We start from the raw sequence: 19,240 nt of genomic DNA on the forward strand, positions 1-19,240 counted from the left end.
TTTCATGTTTATATATGTATTTCGTGTCACATTGATATTTCTTTATTTATTCTTGATTTTATATTTTATTGTTATATATGCAACCTTTCTCTACAGTAGTTAATTGATTCAATCTACTTTAGCATTCTAAGGATAATTATACAACATCTAGTATTTTTTTCATAATATGAAGTGTATTTAAGAGCTACAATATTAGTAAGAACAAAATAAACAACACAACTTTGCACTGCAAGTGTTTTGATGACTCTTCTCATGATTAGAAGTGCTTTGACGATCGAGATTTTCTAGAATGCATGCTTTCGTCTTTTCTGACTAGTGACCATATGTAATCTCCCATCATAGCAGTATTCCATCGTCCTTGATATCTTCTTTCCATAGTTGCAATATCCTGATGAAATCTCTCGCCATGCTCCTCACTGACAGCCCCCAAGTTTTCGAGGAAGAAATCTAGGTGAGAATGCAAGAAATGTATCTTCAAGGACATATGACAACCAAGTTTCCTGAAGTTCTCAATAAGCTTTGCCACTATTTGTTTATAATTAGGGTCCTTGTGATTTCCTAGGAATTCACGAACTACATCACGAAATGAACACCAAGCTTCTCTTTCAACTTTCGTCATCGCTCTTTCCAATTTCTCCGACTTCAACATTTTGTTTACCTGGGGTCCAACAAATACACCACCCTTGAGCTTAGCCTCAGATAGCTTGGGAAACATGAGACAAATTTCTTGGAAAGTTTCGCCTCCACAAACTGTTTAATTAACCCTAGCTTGATATGAAGTGGGGGTAATAAAACTTTTTTCAAATCTACTAGAGGCTGTCTGAGAACATTTAACATTCCTGGCTGCAGTTCAACTCTTGGGGGCCAATGAACTTTATTATAATGATCATCATCAGCCCTGCTGTCCCATAAACAAAGAAAACAGGAATACTTTGTGTATCCCCCTTGTAAGCCAAGCAAAAAGGCTAGCATCTTGAAATCACCACAAACATCCCATTTGAATTCAGCATAATTGATTTTTTCAAGAAGCTGTTTGACATTGTGATAGTTTTCTTTCTTCTGTACTGAGTGTGCAAGAGGCAAAGATGGGTTTTTATTTCCATTGTGGAGCAATACTGCTTTGAGACTTCGTGTTGAGCTATCTATGAACTGTCGCCATTCTGCAGAATCATGTTCGAGTCCAAGGGCTGTAAACAAACCAGTAACATCCTTACAATAACACATATCATCACTAAAGTCATAGTAAATTTTAAATTCTTCATGTCATTTCCGGTACACAGATGCCCTGCAGTCTTCTCCTAGTAGATTCCATTCTTTCATCCTTGATGTAAGAAGCTCAGCTCCTGACTTAGTAAGACCTAAGTCTCTGATTAAGTCATCTAGCTCACACTGACTTGGAAAGTGAGGCTCCGAAGTCGTTCTTGGTGCGAAATCTTCGTCTCCCATTTCATGGCTGCTGCTACCTGCTGACCCTTCAGATGAAATTTCCATTGCATCTTCCATCTGGAAAGAAAGAAATAACTTAATATAGCAACTTCATCAAAGACAAATAGCAGTAGTATTCCATATATCTTTAGGAAAGTGAATGTATTTTAAGTACTTAATATTGAAGTTAATTAAAAGTAAAGAGAGTATGATAAAAATAAACTTGCATTTTCTGGTGGTTGTGGTACTGGTAAGCTATCATCATGTGGGACAGGTGCTCTAGATGATGGTATGTCTGGATACTGCAGAGCTTGTCTTCCTTTCACTTTCCTGTACTTCGTCACATCAATCATACAAAAGTAGCAGTCGTCGTGATGGTTCTTCGGCTCTCTCCATATTCTAGGAATGGCAAAAGGCATTGCCCTTCCTGTACCTCTCAGCCATCCTTCTAGAGTAGATCGGCAGCTTCCACATATCACATGAGGTGCCCATGGCTTGTCCTGGTCACCCATGGGCATTCCGAAATAGAGTCTGTACGCTATCCACACTTTAGCACCTCTCACGATCTTATGTAGTACTTGTTTTTTCCCAATATAATAACCACACACATAGCAAAATGTATCAGGAGAATTTTCACATCCTCTAGTAGCCATCTTAACAGGTAAATAGTTCAGTCATTGATCTGAAAGAGAAAATTAGATAAACATTTAGTAGCAGACCACATAACAATTCCAAAATATACATGGTAACATTGAAATTATATGTATTTCTATAACGGTCGATGATACAGAAAAAATAATTGCATATTTGAAATCAGCAGGAAAAGTGGATTAATAAACTCTAAAAAAGATACAATAAACAAAACTTTTGAGAAAAAAAATGTTACGTTGTGTTATAAAAGAAAAATACAGAGGCCAATTAGAACTCATTAATTATAAATGTTGTGCAAAAAAATCATGATGTAAGATAAGAGGGAGGATGGAGGGGTGTTGAGTGTATTCAGGGATGGAACGGATGGGAATAATTTTATGCCTTTTCCTTTTTGGCTACCTCCCTTGTAAGGGTGAAAAAGCCTTGGTATATGTATGTAAGAATTGTTTGAACCAAATTGCCTATATGGCCTTTAAAATCAGACCCCATGAATCAGCAAGCCTTCTCATTAGTATCTTTGCTGAGATGGGATGGATCAGTGAATGGTTCCCCCCTATAAGGGAATGGATGCTAAGTATTATCTCCGCTGCTACCAACACTTTCAGTTCCCTCCTGTGATATTGTAATTCTTCATTCACTTACAACTTTCTTCACTTTCTTTTTATCATTGTAGTATTATAAGTCACTCGTCTATAGGCCCCATGCCTCTTTTGTAATGTATATTTTTAGTCAAGTTCCATTACTCAATAAACAAAGGGGAATTGAATTAACTTAACTTTTCTTCATTTTCTTCATGTCTTAGGTACACCTGAGGAATCCCTCTTACACCCACCAAGCCAAGTCTGCTCCGACGTCACAATTTAATTGATCCAATAACTTTGAATGTTACAAATAAGTGCCACCCTTTTAGGGTGTGACTTTACCTCCATGCACCAATTTTTTTTTCTCCTCCACGCTTTTCTCCAATCAGAAAGACTGTTATACTGTCTCAAGCAATACTGTTTACGCAAGCACTTCTGTCACAAGCAGAATGGGCTTTGTGTTTACATTTCGTCACATCAACACCTTTGATCGCTACCTTAACCAATGTTTACAAACTTTAGGTGGTAAGCGAAATATCCAACTCTGCAACTTCCCGTTGGCCATTGTTTCCAAAACATCCAGGTCATAAAATTGCATATCTTCTCACCTACCCCTCTATCTACTTAAATGTCTACCTCTATCTACTTAAATGTCTACCCCTATCTACTGGCCTCTTACAAGGCTCGGCAGCTACCCTTGGTTGTCCCAACCAATGATATCTACTACCCTCTTACAGGGCTCACTAGTATATACTTGGAAATTATCATATATATAAGAAGCTAATCTAACCTTGCAACTGGTAAAATGGTATCAGTAAAACACATCAAAGATATAAGCAACCCTCCAAAATGCACAATAATCAGGCAGATTAATGGTAAATAACATACATGTCTAAATTATAAAGCATCTCCCAAATTAGTTAGAAAAGTATTGTAAAATGTCTCTTCTTGTATTTCAATTATTTTTGTTAACATTCCCCCCCCCCAAGACAGTCTTATTGCTTTACAAACAATAAATCAATACTTAGGTGAATTGTCCTTAAGTATTGGCAAGATTCCAAGTCTGACCACAGCAGATCCAAGGTCTTCATGTCCTGGCCTGACACCAAGTTCCAGTAGTTTAGGTCTCCCATCCCAAGTACATACAAATGGTCAAATTAATACTATCTGTAAAATATATCAAGATTGATATTCATTTCATTTAAAATTTCATCAAAATATTCCCTATATTCTTTTGATACATAGGGTATCACAACAGTCGTCTCCACAGATTTGCAACCTAACTTTCTTCATGTCATCTAAATGGCCTATCAATTCTTCCCTATTTTCTAAATGGAAGAGTTTAAATGTATTTCCACCTGCAGAATCAATTACCCTATGTAGACCTGAGTACCTTGGTGAAAGTTTATTATAGGGTGAATGTAGTTTGACCATGACTAAATCTCCTATTTTCAATTCTAGTTTATGTGCTATTTTGTGTTGTTGCTTTTTCATCTCTTGTGAATACTCCTGCATATGTTCCCTAACTCTTTGGTGAATACTTTGGAAAGTATCTATTCTATTTGAGATATAATCATCTACATTATACACAGGTTTCTGCTCTCCAGTCAAGATCTCATATGGAAGAGTTTTGTCTTCCCCAAAAATAATAAAATGGTGTTTCACCTGTTGCTATATTGATTTGGTTGTTCAGAGTACATTTAACACAAGGAATCCAAGTATCCCAAGTTATACTATGAAGACTTATCATACTTCTAAAACTTGTAATAATTTTCTTATTTAACCTCTCTACAACTCCATTACTTTGTGGATGATTCACTAAAATATTGACTTTCTTTATCTTAAACTACATAATTTTTCCAAGATTTTGTTATTAAATTTAGTTCCATTATCTGAAACTAAGATCTTAGGTGTAGTGAAATTACAGATTATCTGATCATAGATTACTGAAGCAATAGTTTCTGCTTTCTTATTTGGAATGGGTTGTAAAATACAAAATCTTGAAAAATATTTATATCCATTCTAAGACATAGGTAACTCCAATGTATCTATGTGAACTCTTTCCCAAGGTTTCTGTGGAATGGGATAGGTAAGTATAGGAGCAGGTGTTAGTGTATTTCCTTTCACCTTAACACATTTCAAACCATTTTCTATATAATTATATATATCTTCATACCTGGCCAAAAGTATTTAAGTTGTGCTTGTCTATAAATTTTATCCTTTCCTGGATGTGAGCTACAATCACTATCATGAAGCAACTTCAATATCTCTTTTACAAGAGTTTGTGGTATTACCAACTGATTTACTGGGCCTCTAGAAATATCTTTCCCACTTACAACTGTTTTTCTATACAAAAGTCTATTAATCAAATTAAATTCCTCTATCTTATACCCCTTTGGTAGTTTTGGAGGATTTCCTCGTGGGTTCATCAAGTACTTGACTAATGAGTCACATGTCTTATCATCCCTCTGTTCTTTTTATTTGACTTATAAAGCCCTGAGTCCAATTTCAAACCTTTTAATCTAATTGATTCTGGAATGATTACAATTTCAGAGTCTACAGTGACTGTCACTGGTCTTAACCACTTCACTCCGGGCCAAAATCTCGATGTTTTCGTCATAATATTCGCATCATAAAAAATAGTCACCGCTTATATCAATCGTTCTCTCTTTCTCCCGTGAATTTTGATAACCATAGAAAATGTGATGAAGACAGTTTAGAGAGTATGTCATTATGCAGGGGCAACTACAATAAATATAATCAAGACGCCGATATGGCAGCCTCGCATATCCACTTGCTCCTCATGCCGCCTACTTATGCGGCACCATATGGAAGAGGTTAACCACTTCACTCTGGGGCACATCGCACGTCTGGCAGCATTAGCTGCCCAACGTGCGATGTTGCGTCATAATAATCGCATTATAAAAAATAAAGTAAGTGCTCAATCGTTCGTTGTCTTTCACCCGTGAATTTTAATAACCATAGAAAATATGATGAAGCCAGTTTAGAGAGAATGGAGGTTACGTAGGTACGACTACAATAAATATAATCAAGACACCGACGTCGGCATCATCGCGTACCCACTTGCTCCTCATGACGCCAACGTAGGCGTCACCGTATGGAAGGGGTTAAGTCTGGTTGATTTAGTAATGGAATTAACTGTGATTTCACTATCCCTAAGTCAGCAGGACATATGACCGTGTTCTCTTTTCTCATAGTTGCAAATCCTATCAATAAATCTCCTGGAAAAACAGATTCTTCTACAACAATCACTGGAATGTGCAAATGATCATTTGTATATAAGATAACTTCTAGTTCAACCTTACCTAATGTTTTTAACTGATTTCCAGTTACTCCTTGCAATGAGTAATGGATTGGTTCCAAGATTTTCACTCCTGGTTTCAACTGGTTTAAAAATTTAATGGTAATTACATTAACTACAGATCCTCTATCAATAAATATCTGAATAGGCTTATTGAACACTCTACCAGCAATGAGAGGTCCTACAGAAGTCCTTCCAATTGTAATTGTCAGTTTATTACTATGATTTTGGAGTTTTCTTTCACCTTTCTATCACTCTTATACTTAATACAAATCTGTCTATTTGTATATATATATATATATAGTTCTAGAATATTGGTTTATTCTATGGGGGTTTTCCTCTTGTTTCCTGGTGCATACAAAAATTTCTACATTCATGGGTTTTATGGTCTATTCTTTGGTGATACAGAAAGGTGGGTTTCTACACTGATACTCATCATGACCCTCATATTTGCAATTTCTACAAATAATTCCATAATAACAGTCTTGTGCTTTGTGTCCCCAAGTATTAGGCCTACAATTAAAGCATACAATTCTAGTATCCCTGGATGGACTTCTAACTTTCTGTCTATGTCCTACTTTGGTTTTCTTAAACTCTCCTCTAGAGTACCTCTGTTGTCCCACTGTCATCACATATACCAAAGGCTTTTTCCCCCTTACATGGGGGGTAGCCAAAAAGAAAAAGACATAGAAATCACTCCCACCCATTTCATTTCCCATATATTCCACTCCCCTCCACCCTCCTCCCTCCCTCCTATCTTGGCACCTCCTGGATGATGGGTCATCCCTGCATCCTGTCCACTGCCCTGGGTCAGAAGCAGTGTCGCAAGACACAGCACATCCACAGCAAGGCCGCTTTATAAATTCGGCGACCCCCCCTCTCCGTCCCTTCATGCAGAAAAGAAGAAGACGGGGAGAAATCCCTTCGGGCTGTGTCAAATTTTTTCTCATACATACTTCCTCACCACCCCCATCCCCCACCCACTCCCCCTCATGCATCACAGCATCATCTATACACAACCCTTCTCCATTCACCTCTATCTTCTGTCCTCTCCCATCCTTCCTGTACAGACATTCCTCTCTTTCGTAAAGCCCCTTTCACCCCATCCATCCATCTCATCCCAGGACGCCCCCTCATATTCACTCCTTCCACTCTGCCTTCCACACTTCTTTTACTAATCTTTTTTCACTCATTCTTTCCATGTGTCCAAACCATCCTAATACTCTTTCATCAACCCTATCTCCCAACTCCCTTTCCACCCCTGTTCTCCTCCTCACCTCCTCATTTCTCACTCTATCTAGCCTAGTAACCCCTATCATACTTCTCAGACACCTCATCTCAAACACATTCAAACTCCTTCTCTCTTCCTCTCTCATGTTCCATATTTCTGCCCCATACAGTGCTGTTGGCACAATCACTCCTTCATATAACCTCCTCTTAGCATCCATTCCCAGATGTCTATTTCTCATTACACTTTTTAATCCACCAAGACATTTACTCGCTTCTCTCAGTCTACATTCTACCTCCACCCCCACTCCTCCCTTTCCTGTCACATTCGCACCCAAGTATCTGAAACTATCCACTTCCTCCAGTTTCTCACCCCTAATGCTCACTTCCAGCCTACTGTCACTCTCTCCACCTTGTACATCTCATCACTTTACTTTTACCCACATTTATCTTCAGCTTCCTTCTTTCACACAACTTCTCAAACTCTGTCACTAACTTCCTCAATCCCTCCTCTGATCCTGCTACAAGCCCAGTGTCGTCAGCAAAATACAGCTGGCTCATCTCCCACTTTTCTCCATTTTATTTAATCATCTCCAACCCCTGACCCACTACCCTTGCATTCACCTCTTGCACCACCCCATCCATGTAAAGATTGAACAGCCAGGGCGACATAACACATCCCTGACAAAGTCCCACCTTTACCTCGAACCACTCACTCTCTCCATTTCTGATCCTAATGCAAGCTCTACTACTCTCATAAAAACTCCTGACTGGTCTTAACAGCTTTCCTCCTATCCCATATATCTGCAGTACCTCCCACAGTGCCATCCTGTCTACCTTGTCGTAAGCCTTTTCCAGATCCATAAAAGCCCAAAAAACATCCTTACCTTTTCCTATAGCTTTCTCACATATCTGTCTTACCACAAAAATCTAATCTACACATCCCCTATCTGTCCTAAAACCACACAGTTCCTCACCAATTACTCCCTCTGTTCCTCTCCTAATCCTCTCAATCAAGACCCTCCCATAAGCCCTCCTAACTACACTCAACAAGCTGATCCCTCTGTAACTGCTACACTCACACTTGTCCCCCTTTCCTTCATAAAGCTGAACTATACAGGCACTCCTCCAGTCCTCCGGCACTCTACCCTCTCTTAAACAAACTTTAAATAACCTCACCAGCCAGTCCACCATAACTGTACCTCCTTTCTTTAGACATTCTGCATGGCATCCATCCAACCCAGGTGCCTTACCTGCTCTCATCATCTTAACAGCTGCTTTCACTTCATCCTTCCCTCTTTCTCCTCCATTTTCCTCACTCATCACTCATTTTCTTAGCACTTCCCACTGCAACTACCTTTCCCTCCCTATCCTCCTTCACATTTAGCAACTCCCTAAAATACTCTGCCCACCTTCCTCTCACTGCTTTCTCATCCATTATCATCTCTCCATCTGTACCTTTTACCTTTTCTTCTCTACTTGATTCACCTCCTTTTCCTCTTTTAATTTCCTTCCAAAACATCTTTTTATTACTTTCAAAATTTTCTGTCATACTCTTTCCCCATTTCACATCTGCTCTCATCTTTGTTTCCTTTATCTTATGCTTAACTTCCTTTCTCTCTACTTTGTACCTCTCATATGATTCCCTTGTCCTAATTTGTAGTCAATCTATGAATGTCTGCTTCTTCTCTTCTACTAACCTTCTTTGCTTCCTCATCCCACCACTCACTACCCTTCCTTCTATTTCCTCCTGCCCTCCTTGCTCCACACACCATCTTTGCACACCTTATGACTCTCTCCTTGAACCATCCCCATTCCTCCTCCACTCCTAGTTCTACTCTATCCTTTACTCTCTCCCACTCCTTTCTCAACTTCTTATACTCATTTTCCTTTTTTTCCTCATTTAAGCAGTTCACTCTAAGTACCTCCCTACCTTCTGCCCTTTTCCTCTTTCTCCACCTATTCTCCACTCTCAATTTACCTTCCACCAGAAAATGATCTGATATTCCCCCACTCTCTCCCCTTAGAACATGTACATCCTTAACTCTTCCTACCATACTCCTGGTCACCACTATATAGTGCATTAACACTCTATCTGCCACCCTTCCATCCACCACCCTCTCTCATGTGTACTTATGTTTGACTTTCTTCCGAAACACTGTATTTGCTATCATCAACTCTCTTTCAAGACACATCTCCACTATCAATTCTCCATGTAGAAACAGATGGGGGATGGGATTAGGAGTCCTGCTACCTGTAGCCCCAAAGGGGACATTCCTAAAAAAAGTAAAGGCATAAGAGGGTCTGGGAGCTTTCCAACCAGTACCCTAAGGTTTGGGTCTTTTAATGTGCATGGATGTGGTACAGATGAGAGTAAAAGGGATGAGATAGGCAGTATGTTTGTGAGAAGAAAGATGGATGTACTGGCTTTGAGTGAAACTAAAATGAAAGGGAGGGGTAAGCGTGAGTTTGGGAGTGTAGTTGGGAGGTACTCAGGAGTGAAGAGAGGACGAGGGAGAGAAGGGGTGTCTATACTAGTAAGTGAAGAGATAGGTAAATGTGTAGTGGAGTGGAAGGAGGTTTCATCAAGGTTGATGTGGATGAAGGTGAAGCTGGGAAGGGAGATGTGGGTTTTTGTAAATGCGAATGGGCCTGGTAGTGAGAAGAGCATAGAGGAAAGGGAGGCTTTTTGGATAGATTTAAATGAGTGCATAGAGGGATTAGGGAGAAATGTCAGTGTAATTGTATTGGGAGACCTTAATGCTAGGGTAGGAAATGAACGAATAGATGGAGTGATTGGGAAGTATAGAGTTCCAAGTAAAAATCACTGTGGAGAATTGATGGTGGAGATTAGTGGTGGGCAGCTACCGGTGAAATTACCGGTTTTATCGGCAACAAACTTAATGATAGCTTACCGACAAAACTTCTGCTACCGGTAAAGCTTCGTTAACCGATAACTCGATAAGCTATACCATAACACTCAGAGTGCGGTAAGCACGTCTCACCTTGGTGGTACTGAGTGACGGTGGTGACAGGCCAGGTCCCCCGCTAATTTTACCGGTTAAACTTTTATCATTAAGCAAGTATGTACCGCTAAGGTCTCGGTAAGTTTTTATCATTAAAACCGTTTTTTTCGGCACACTTTTTAATTTCTCAATAGAATTAATGTTATTTGTGATCAGCATACGAAACTGTATTAATTGTGAAAGTTTCATAAAAAAAAAAAATTCCGCGTGTCGCCAAACGAAGACCCATATATTATAGGGGTCTTCGTTTGGCGACACGCGGAATTTTTTTTATGAAACTTTCACAATGAATATAGTTTCGTATGCTGATCACAGAAATAACATTAATTCTATTGAGAAATTAAAAAAGTGCCGAAAAAACGGTTTTAATGTTAAAAAAATGACCGAGACCTTAGCGGTACATACTTGCTTAATGGTAAAAGTTTAACCGGTAAAATTAGCGGGTCACTGGGCCTGTCACCACCGTCACTCAGTACCACCAAGCCGAGACGTGCTTACCGCTCTCTGAATGTTATGGTATAGCTTATCGAGTTATCGGTTAACGAAGCTTTAACGGTAGCAGAATGTTTGCCGGTAAGCTATCGTTAAGGTTGTTGGATAAAACCTATAACTTTACCGGTAGCTGCCTACCACTACCACCTCCAAACATGAACCCATGCATGCAGACACGCGAACGAAAATGTATACACCACACCCACCCTCAGACACCCTCCATTCACTCACTCGCGCGGTAGATAGCAGACCATAGTAGCACCAATTAAAGTATGACCCTTTCCCTTTACAATGACATAACAATAAAAACAATATGTAAAATAGAACCAGAGATATAGCTTATTAAAGGACAAAAACATTGATTTTTCGAACTCGACTCGAACTTGTGACGTCACTACTACCTCACGAGTCTTTTACCGGTAAACTGTCGGTAATTTCGGTAACTGTATTGTTGTTCACCAATAATTTCGATATTGAAATTAGCGATATTTGCCCAGCACTAGTGGAGATGTGTCTTGAAAGAGAATTGATGATAGCAAATACAGTGTTTAGGAAGAAAGTCAAGCATAAGTACACATGGGAGAGGGTGGTGGATGGAAGGGTAGCAGATAGAGCATTAATGGACTATATAGTGGTGACCAGGAGTATGGTAGGAAGAGTTAAAGATGTACATGTTCTAAGGGGAGAAAGTGGGGGAATATCAGATCATTTTCTGGTGGAAGGTAAATTGAGAGTGGAGAAAGAGGAAAAGGGCAAAAGGTAGGGAGGTACTTAGAGTGAACTGTTTAAATGAGAAAGAAAAGGAGGAGTATAAGAAGCTGAGAGAGGAGTGGGAGGTAGTGAAGGATAGAGTAGAACTAGGAGTAGAGGAGGAATGGGGATGGTTCAAGGAGGGAGTCATAAGGTGTGCAAAGATGGTGTGTGGAACAAGGAGGGCAGGAGGAAATAGAAGGAAGGGTAGTGAGTGGTGGAATGAGGAACCAAAGAAGGGTGTAGAAGAGAAGAAGTAGGCTTTCATAGATTGACTACAAATTAGGATGGGAATCATATGAGAGGTACAAAGTAAAGAGAAAGGAAATTGAGCCTAAGATGAAGGAAGCAAAGAGGAGAGCAGATGTGAAACGGGGTAAGAGTATGACAGAAAAATTTGAAAGTAATAAAAAGATGTTTTAGAGAGAAATTAAAAGAGGAAAAGGAGGTGAATCAAGTAGAGAAGAAAAAGTAAAAGGTGCAGATGGGGAGATGATAATGGAAGAGAAGGCAGCGAGAGGAAGGTGGGCAGAATACTTTAGGGAGTTGCTAAATGTGATGGAGGATAGGGAGGGAAAGGTAGTTGCAGTGGGAAGCACTAAGAAAATGAGTGATGAGTGAGGAAAATGGAGGAGAAATGAGGAAAGATGAAGTGAAAGCAGCTGTTAAGATGATGAGAGCAGGTAAGGCACCTGGTCTGGATGGATGCCATGCAGAATGTGAAGAAAGGAGATACAGTTGTGGTGGGCTGGCTGGTGAGGTTATTTAATGTTTATTGGAGAGAGGGTAGAGTGCCGGAGGACTGGAGGAGTGCCTGTATCGTTCCACTTTACAAGGGAAAGGGGGACAAGTGTGAGTGTAGTAGTTTCAGAGGGATCAGCTTGTTGAGTGTAGTTGGGAAGGCTTATGGGAGGATCTTGATTGAGAGGATTAGGAGAGGAACAGAGAGAGTAATTGGGGAGGAACAATGTGGTTTTAGGACAGGTAGGGGATGTGTAGATCAGATCTTTGTGGAAAGACAGATATGTGAGAAAGCTCTAGGAAAAGGTAAGGATGTTTTTTGGGCTTTTATGGATCTGGAAAAGGCTTACGACAGGGTTGACAGGAAGACACTGTGGGAGGTACTGCAGATATATGGGATAGGAGGAAAGCTGTTAAAACCAGTCAGGAGTTTTTACGAGAGTAGTAGAGCTTGTGTTAGAATTAGAAATGGAAAGAGAGAATGGTTTGAGGTAAAGGTGGGACTTCGTCAGGGATGTGTTATGTCACCCTGGCTGTTCAATCTTTACATGGATGGGGTGGTGCGAGGGGTGAATGCAAGGGTAGTGGGTCAGGGGTTGAAGATGGTTAAAGAAAATGAAGAAAAGTGGGAAATAAGCCAGTTGTTGTTTGTTGATGACACTGCGCTTGTAGCAGGATCAGAGGAGGGATTGAGGAAGTTAGTGACAGAATTTGAGAAGGTGTGTGAAAAAAGGAAGCTGAAAATAAATGTGGGCAAAAGTAAGGTAATGAGATGTACAAGGGGAGAGAGTGACAGCAAACTGGAAATAAGCATTAAGGGAGAGAGACTGGAGGAAGTGGATAGTTTTAGATACTTAGGTGCGATTGTGGCAGGAAAGGGAGGAGTGGGGTGGAGGTAGAATGTAGATTGAGAGAAGCGAGTAAATGCCTTGGTGGATTAAAAAGTGTAATGAGAAATAGACAACTGGGAATGGATGCTAAGAGGAGGTTATATGAAGGAGTAATTGTGCCAACAGCACTGTATGGGGCAGAAACATGGAACATAAAAGAGGAAGAGAGAAGGAGTTTGAATGTGTTTGAGATGAAATGTCTGAGAAGTATGAAAAGGTTTACCAAGCTAGATAGAGTGAGAAATGAGGAGGTGAGGAGGAGAACAGGGGTGGAAAGGGAGCTGGGAGATAGGGTTGATGAAAGAGTATTAGGATGGTTTGGACACATTGAAAGAATGAGTGAAGAAAGATTAGTAAAAGAGGTGTGGAAGGCAGAGGTGGAAGGAGGAATATGAGGGGACATCCTAGGATAAGATGGATGGATGTAGTAAAAGGGGCAATACAAAAGAGAGGAATGTCTGTTGAGGAAGGACAGGAGAGGACAGAAGATAGGGGTGAATGGAGAAGGGTTGTGTATAGATGATGTTGTGATGCATGCTGGGGAGTGGGTGGGGGATGGGGGGTGGTGAGGAAGTATGTATGATAAAATTGATGCAGCCTGAGGGGATTTCTCCCCATCTTCTCCTTTTCTGCATGAGGGGACAGAAAGGGGGGGTCGCCGAATCTATGAAGTGACCTTGCTATGGATGTGCTGTTTCTTGCAACACTGCTTCTGACCCAAGGCAGTGGACAGGATGCAGAGATGACCCATCATCCTGAAGGTGTCAAGATGAGAGGGAGGGAGGGGAGTGGAATATGTAGGGGATGGAATGGTTGGGAATGGTTTCTATGCCTTTTTCTTTTTGGCTACCCCCTGTGTAAGGGGGAAAAAGCTTATGATACATGTATGTATGTAGAAACAGATTAAGTTTGTGGCACATGATCTTCCCTGTCTGAATCCAAATTGTCTCAGATTTATTATATTGTTTTCTTCCAAGTGTTTTATCCTTCTATTCTTGTAAGGGAAACCAGCCTGTAATTTGTTGGATATTCTTTGATTCCTCCTTTCAATATTGGTACAATTTTTGCATTTTTCCAGTCCTTTGGTATTTTTCCATCTTTGAGTGAGCAACCTTCTTTACATTCTTTTATTATCCAGTTTGCTATTCTGTTTGGGCTGTGTGATTTCCTGCCATCAAGGTTCATAAATTAATCCATTATTTATTTTTGTGTTATTTTTATTTCCCTTATGGAGGGGTTGTACTTTGTTTCCTTCACCCCAATACTGTATTTTTCTCTAGTAAAAACTGATTTAAAGTGATTGTTCATGACTTAAGCCATATCAAAATTTTCTGTGTACTCTGTATTTCCACAACATTGTTTCACCATTTCCTGTTTATTTTCAAGTTTACCATTCACATATCTATAGAACAGCTTAGGTTGATCCTTACATTTTTCTATTATGTCTCTTTCATAGTTTCTTTTTTCCTGTCTGGATTTCCACATTTTCATTTCTTTGGTTGATGTACATTTGCCATTTTCTGGGTTTTTTATCTTTTTTCCATCTTCTCCAAGCTTTATCTCTTCTATCTTTCACCTCACTCTATCTTCTGTTGAACCAGAACTTATTATACATCTTTTCCTGTGTCTGTCTTGGTACGTATTTATCCACTCCTTCATTATAAATTTCCATCAAAATCATCCATTTCTCTTCCACTTGTGTCTCTTCATTGTAGAATTTTCCCAGTTTGCATTTTGAAAGAATTTCTTAAGTTTCCCAAAGTCTGTTTTGTTTTATATCAGTCTTTTCTGTATTTCACATTTTTCTCTATATATAATTTCTCCTTAAGTTCAAATTCTATTAATATGTGATCACTTTTCCCAAATGGTGTCTTGTATTCAAATTTATCCACAATTTTAGGTTCTGTTGTAAATATAAACTTAGCCTCGATGGTTCTTCATTACTTCTATATCTTGTATTTTCTTCTACCCATTGTGTCATTGTATGTTCTATAGTCATGTCAAGTAATAGATTTCCCCATAGATCCTCTCCACCTTTCACTGTCATCTCTTCCCAGCAGGTTTCTTTGTAGTTAAAAATCTCCCGTAAGTATCAGGTCACCTCCATCCTCAAGCATCTTGTTTAATGAATGCCTTGTGTCTTCTAACATTTTTTAATGCTTGCCCTCTTTCCAAGATATAATTTTTGGGTGCACATAAATCACTACAAACTTTCTACTTTTCATGTCACTGTCTTCAACTTTATCATGATCATTTCCACACTGTACCCTCAGTAACCTTCATCACATTTAAATTTTTCTTGGCCAAAAAACATGACTCCATCCTGTTTCTCATCTCTATTTTTGATCCAGTGATTATATAATCCATGTCCAACACTACTTGGTAGTAGTGGACCCTTAATTTTATCTCCACAATTCCCATTATGTCTGTTTTTTCTTCTGACATATTTATTTAGTTCATTTAATTCTGAGGTAAATTTGTCTATGTTAGTATGAACCACTTTAATTGTTTTTCCTTCTCCATCTTGTTTTCTATTCCATTCATTTCACTTACCCAAGCATACCATTTTCTCAGTCTTGTGTCTTAGACTCTCCAATAGAACTCCTTTCTCCTCTTCGCATTTTTTCCTTAGCTTCATCTCTTAGTGTCTTCTCTCCAATGGTGTAGCAAAGGGGTGGTCCACCCCGGGCGGCACATGCCAGGGGGTGGAATGTTGATGAGGTAAAAAAAAAAAAAAAAAAAATCTAACAAAAATCTTAAATCTTATACCAAAATGAGTTTGTTTTTAAGGTTGTTATATGGTACTGTTTTTAAACAGATTTTTCAATTGTAGCATCAGGACTGTGTCTAAAGTAAATTTTCTTAACCTATGAATGTTTTCCTAACCTACATTCACTTTAGACGCTATTCTAGCTTTCAGCGATTTTAAGGTTGTTATATGGTACTGTTTTTTAACAGATTTTTCAACTGCAGCATCAGGACCGTGTTTAAAGTAAATTTTCTTAGCCTATGAATGTTTTCCTAACCTACATTCACTTTAGACACTATTCTGGGTTTCAGCAATTTTGTCAACTATTTTAAAATAAATTATGACATGATGATGTGAATTTACATAAATACGAGTGCCAGTAAAACCCAAAAGCAGTAAGATATAACTTTATTTTATTTATTGATATAAAATGGCACAAAATTAACTAAAAATATCTAGCAAATTAATATATGTGTTGGTCTATGGTGGCAGCCATGTTGTAGGATCGATGGCTAGGCGAATTTTATATTCATAGGTTTTAAACAAAATTCCTAGGTTAGGAAAAAAATCCTAGGCTAGGAACTTTTGCTTTAGACATGCCCCAATTTTATATCCAATGAGAATAAATATTTAAAGTTAAGTGGGGGGGTGGCAAATCTTACACCCGCCCTCAGTGGCAACAACAGTTGCTATGCCACTGCTTCTTTCTTTCTCTTTCCTCAACATTCATTTTTTTTTTATCCATATATTGTCATAGTGTTCACTCTTTTCTAACTTTCCTGATAGGAGTACTTTTATGTTCAGCTGTAATGTAGCTACAAGAGCCTAGGCATAGTGATTCATGAGCTCTGGGTCCAAGGCCCATCATGGACAAGCAGTATGTCTATCAGCCAATCAATCTATGTACCCCAGTTCTTCCTTGCAAGAGACTTTTAACCCCCAGGAATCCAGCCATGGCTTCTGGTTTACCCCATAAGTTACTTGGTAAAGAGACCCTTGAAATTTGAGCAGATAGATTTTCACTTGAGTTTGTCATGTATGTTTAATTCTCTTCTTTACTTTATTCAAGGTTGGGGAGTATGTTCCATTGAGTAGCACCACTGGAGATGAAGTTACAGACAATGCTGACATTGATGCTGATCCTGAAAATGAGGATGTGATCCAGTCTGACAATAGTGAAGATGAAAGTGATTCAGCAGCAGAAGATATATCAGTAGTTGAATCAGATGAAGACAGAAGGGTTCTTATAGGTGAAGAGGAATCTGAGGAAGAAGCATTTGGTTTAGCTTCACAATTTCACTTTGATGTTGACAATGAAATATCAGGAGCAGAAATGGAGAGTAATAAATCAAAGAAAAGAATCCAGTTTAATGCTGTCATTGTGAACTCTTGTACTGATGATGATAGCTCTAGACAGAAGAACAGGGATGTAAATTACAAGAATATAAATAGTGTGAAATGTAATATTGGTGAAACAGAGGACTCAGAAAATAAAGAAAGTACATGTAAAGATTATTTCCAACATAAGGATCAGAATGGAGAAGAAATTGAAGATTTTGAAGGTGAAGGGAAAGATGCAGGGATGCAAAAGAAGAATATGAATGACATTTTTAGTAAGTTACCTAATAAGAAAATGTTTGGTTCATTGTTTTTGGTGAGAGGCTGGGCACTTGTGCAAAAATTTTTGCAAACTGCAAATTCTGCAGTTGAAGAAGGTTTTTTTTTTTTTTTTTTTTTTTTTTTTTTTTTTTTTTTTTTTTTTTTTTTTTTTTTTGATTGATTGATTGATTGATTGATTGATTGAATGAGTGGCAGAGTCATGACAAATTTCCAGGTTTGTATTGTGGAAGTATAGCTACAAATTTCCTTAGTGGCCAAGCCCACTAGTGCTGCCACTTGCCACCAGGCATTTTCGGTGTGGGTGCATCATCCTTCCAGCCATCCTTCATTCCTTACATCAAGCCATTCAGTTTGGACCACTTCTATTTATAGTATATGTAAATGATATAGACCATGGACTGAAATCTATTGTCTCCAAATTTGCTGATGATACAATACTGTGTGGAATGGTGAATGATCACTTAAACCAATTAGATATTCAAGAAGCTTTAGATAAACTACAGCACTGGTCTGAAAAGTGGCTAATAAAATTTAACACAAATGCAAGGTTATGCACATAAGTAGAAATAACAGTAAGTACAATTATAAGTTATTTGGAAATTTCCTAACAAAAGTGGATAGTGAAAAGAATCTTAAGGTAACTATCAGTAATGATCTCAAATCATCTAAGCAGTGTATTACAGCCTCTGAGAAAGCAAATAAGATTCTAGGACTGGTCTTTTGACCTCAAAAGTCTATCTCTCATTAACAAGCTATATAAATTGTTAGTTCATCCACATTTGGAATATGCTGTTTCTGCATGGTCACCAAATCTCATTAACCATTTCCATACGGTGACGCCTACGTAGTCGGCATGAGGAGCAAGTGGGTACACGATGATGTCGACGTCGATGTCTTGATTATATTTATTGTAGTCGTACCTACATAACCTCCATTCTCTCTAAACTGGCTTTATCATATTTTCTAAGGTTATCAAAATTCACAGGTGAAAGAGAACGAACGATTGAGCACTGACTTTATTTTTTTATAATGCTATTATCATGATGCAACATCGCACGTTGGGCAGCTAATGCTGCTAGACGTGCGATGTGCCCCGGAGTGAAGAGGTTAAAGACATTGACAGATTAGAAAAAGTATAACAGCGAGTCACAAAACGGATTCCAAAATTCAAAAATAAATCATGAAAAAATTGACTAAAACATATGAATCTGTTTTCCATAAAAAAGCATAGACTCAGAGGTGACTTGATAAAGGTCTTTAGGATTCTAAAGGGAATTGACAACATCAAAAGTGACAAAATTTTCACACTGAATGAGAATTCAGGAAGAAATAAGGGTCTCAAACTGCCAGGAAATAAATTTGATTTGGAAGTGAGTAAAAACAACTTTGCCAACTGTCTAGTTAATGGATGGAATAAACTTCCTGCAGAGACCGTGGAATGTAGTTAAATTTGAAGCTTTAAAATTGTCTAGATAAACACCTAAACAAGATGCTGTAATGCCTGCCATTTATTTTATATTATTTGTTTTTTTTTGGGGGGGGCTTTTATGGATTTGGAAAAAGCTTATGACAGGGTAGACAGGAAGGCACTGTGGGAGGTATTGCAGATATACAGGATAGGAGGAAAGCTTTTAAGGGCTGTCAAGAGTTTTTACAAGAGTAGCAGAGCGTGTGTCACGATTGGAAATGGAGAGAGTGAATGGTTTGAGGTAAAGCTGGGACTTCATCAGGAATGTGTTATGTCACCCTGGCTGTTCCATTTATAC

The 19,240-nt window shown here is 38.7% G+C and overlaps 1 protein-coding gene across 4 annotated transcripts in view; it reads left to right on the forward strand.

Annotated features, from left to right (window-relative positions):
- Positions 1 to 19,240, forward strand: part of LOC143039912 (uncharacterized) — a 290,898-nt gene that overhangs the window by 241,477 nt on the left and 30,181 nt on the right. For all 4 annotated transcript variants that reach the window (XM_076210271.1, XM_076210272.1, XM_076210270.1 and 1 more), the window contains one exon: positions 16,924 to 17,467. In XM_076210271.1, coding sequence (XP_076066386.1) covers positions 16,924 to 17,467 — 544 coding nt within the window. The remainder of the gene's footprint in view (positions 1 to 16,923; positions 17,468 to 19,240) is intronic.

This window comes from Oratosquilla oratoria, chromosome 27 (assembly GCF_046742065.1).
Source record: "Oratosquilla oratoria isolate Oo_2021 chromosome 27, ASM4674206v1, whole genome shotgun sequence".
Classification (NCBI taxonomy): Eukaryota; Metazoa; Arthropoda; class Malacostraca; order Stomatopoda; family Squillidae; genus Oratosquilla; species Oratosquilla oratoria.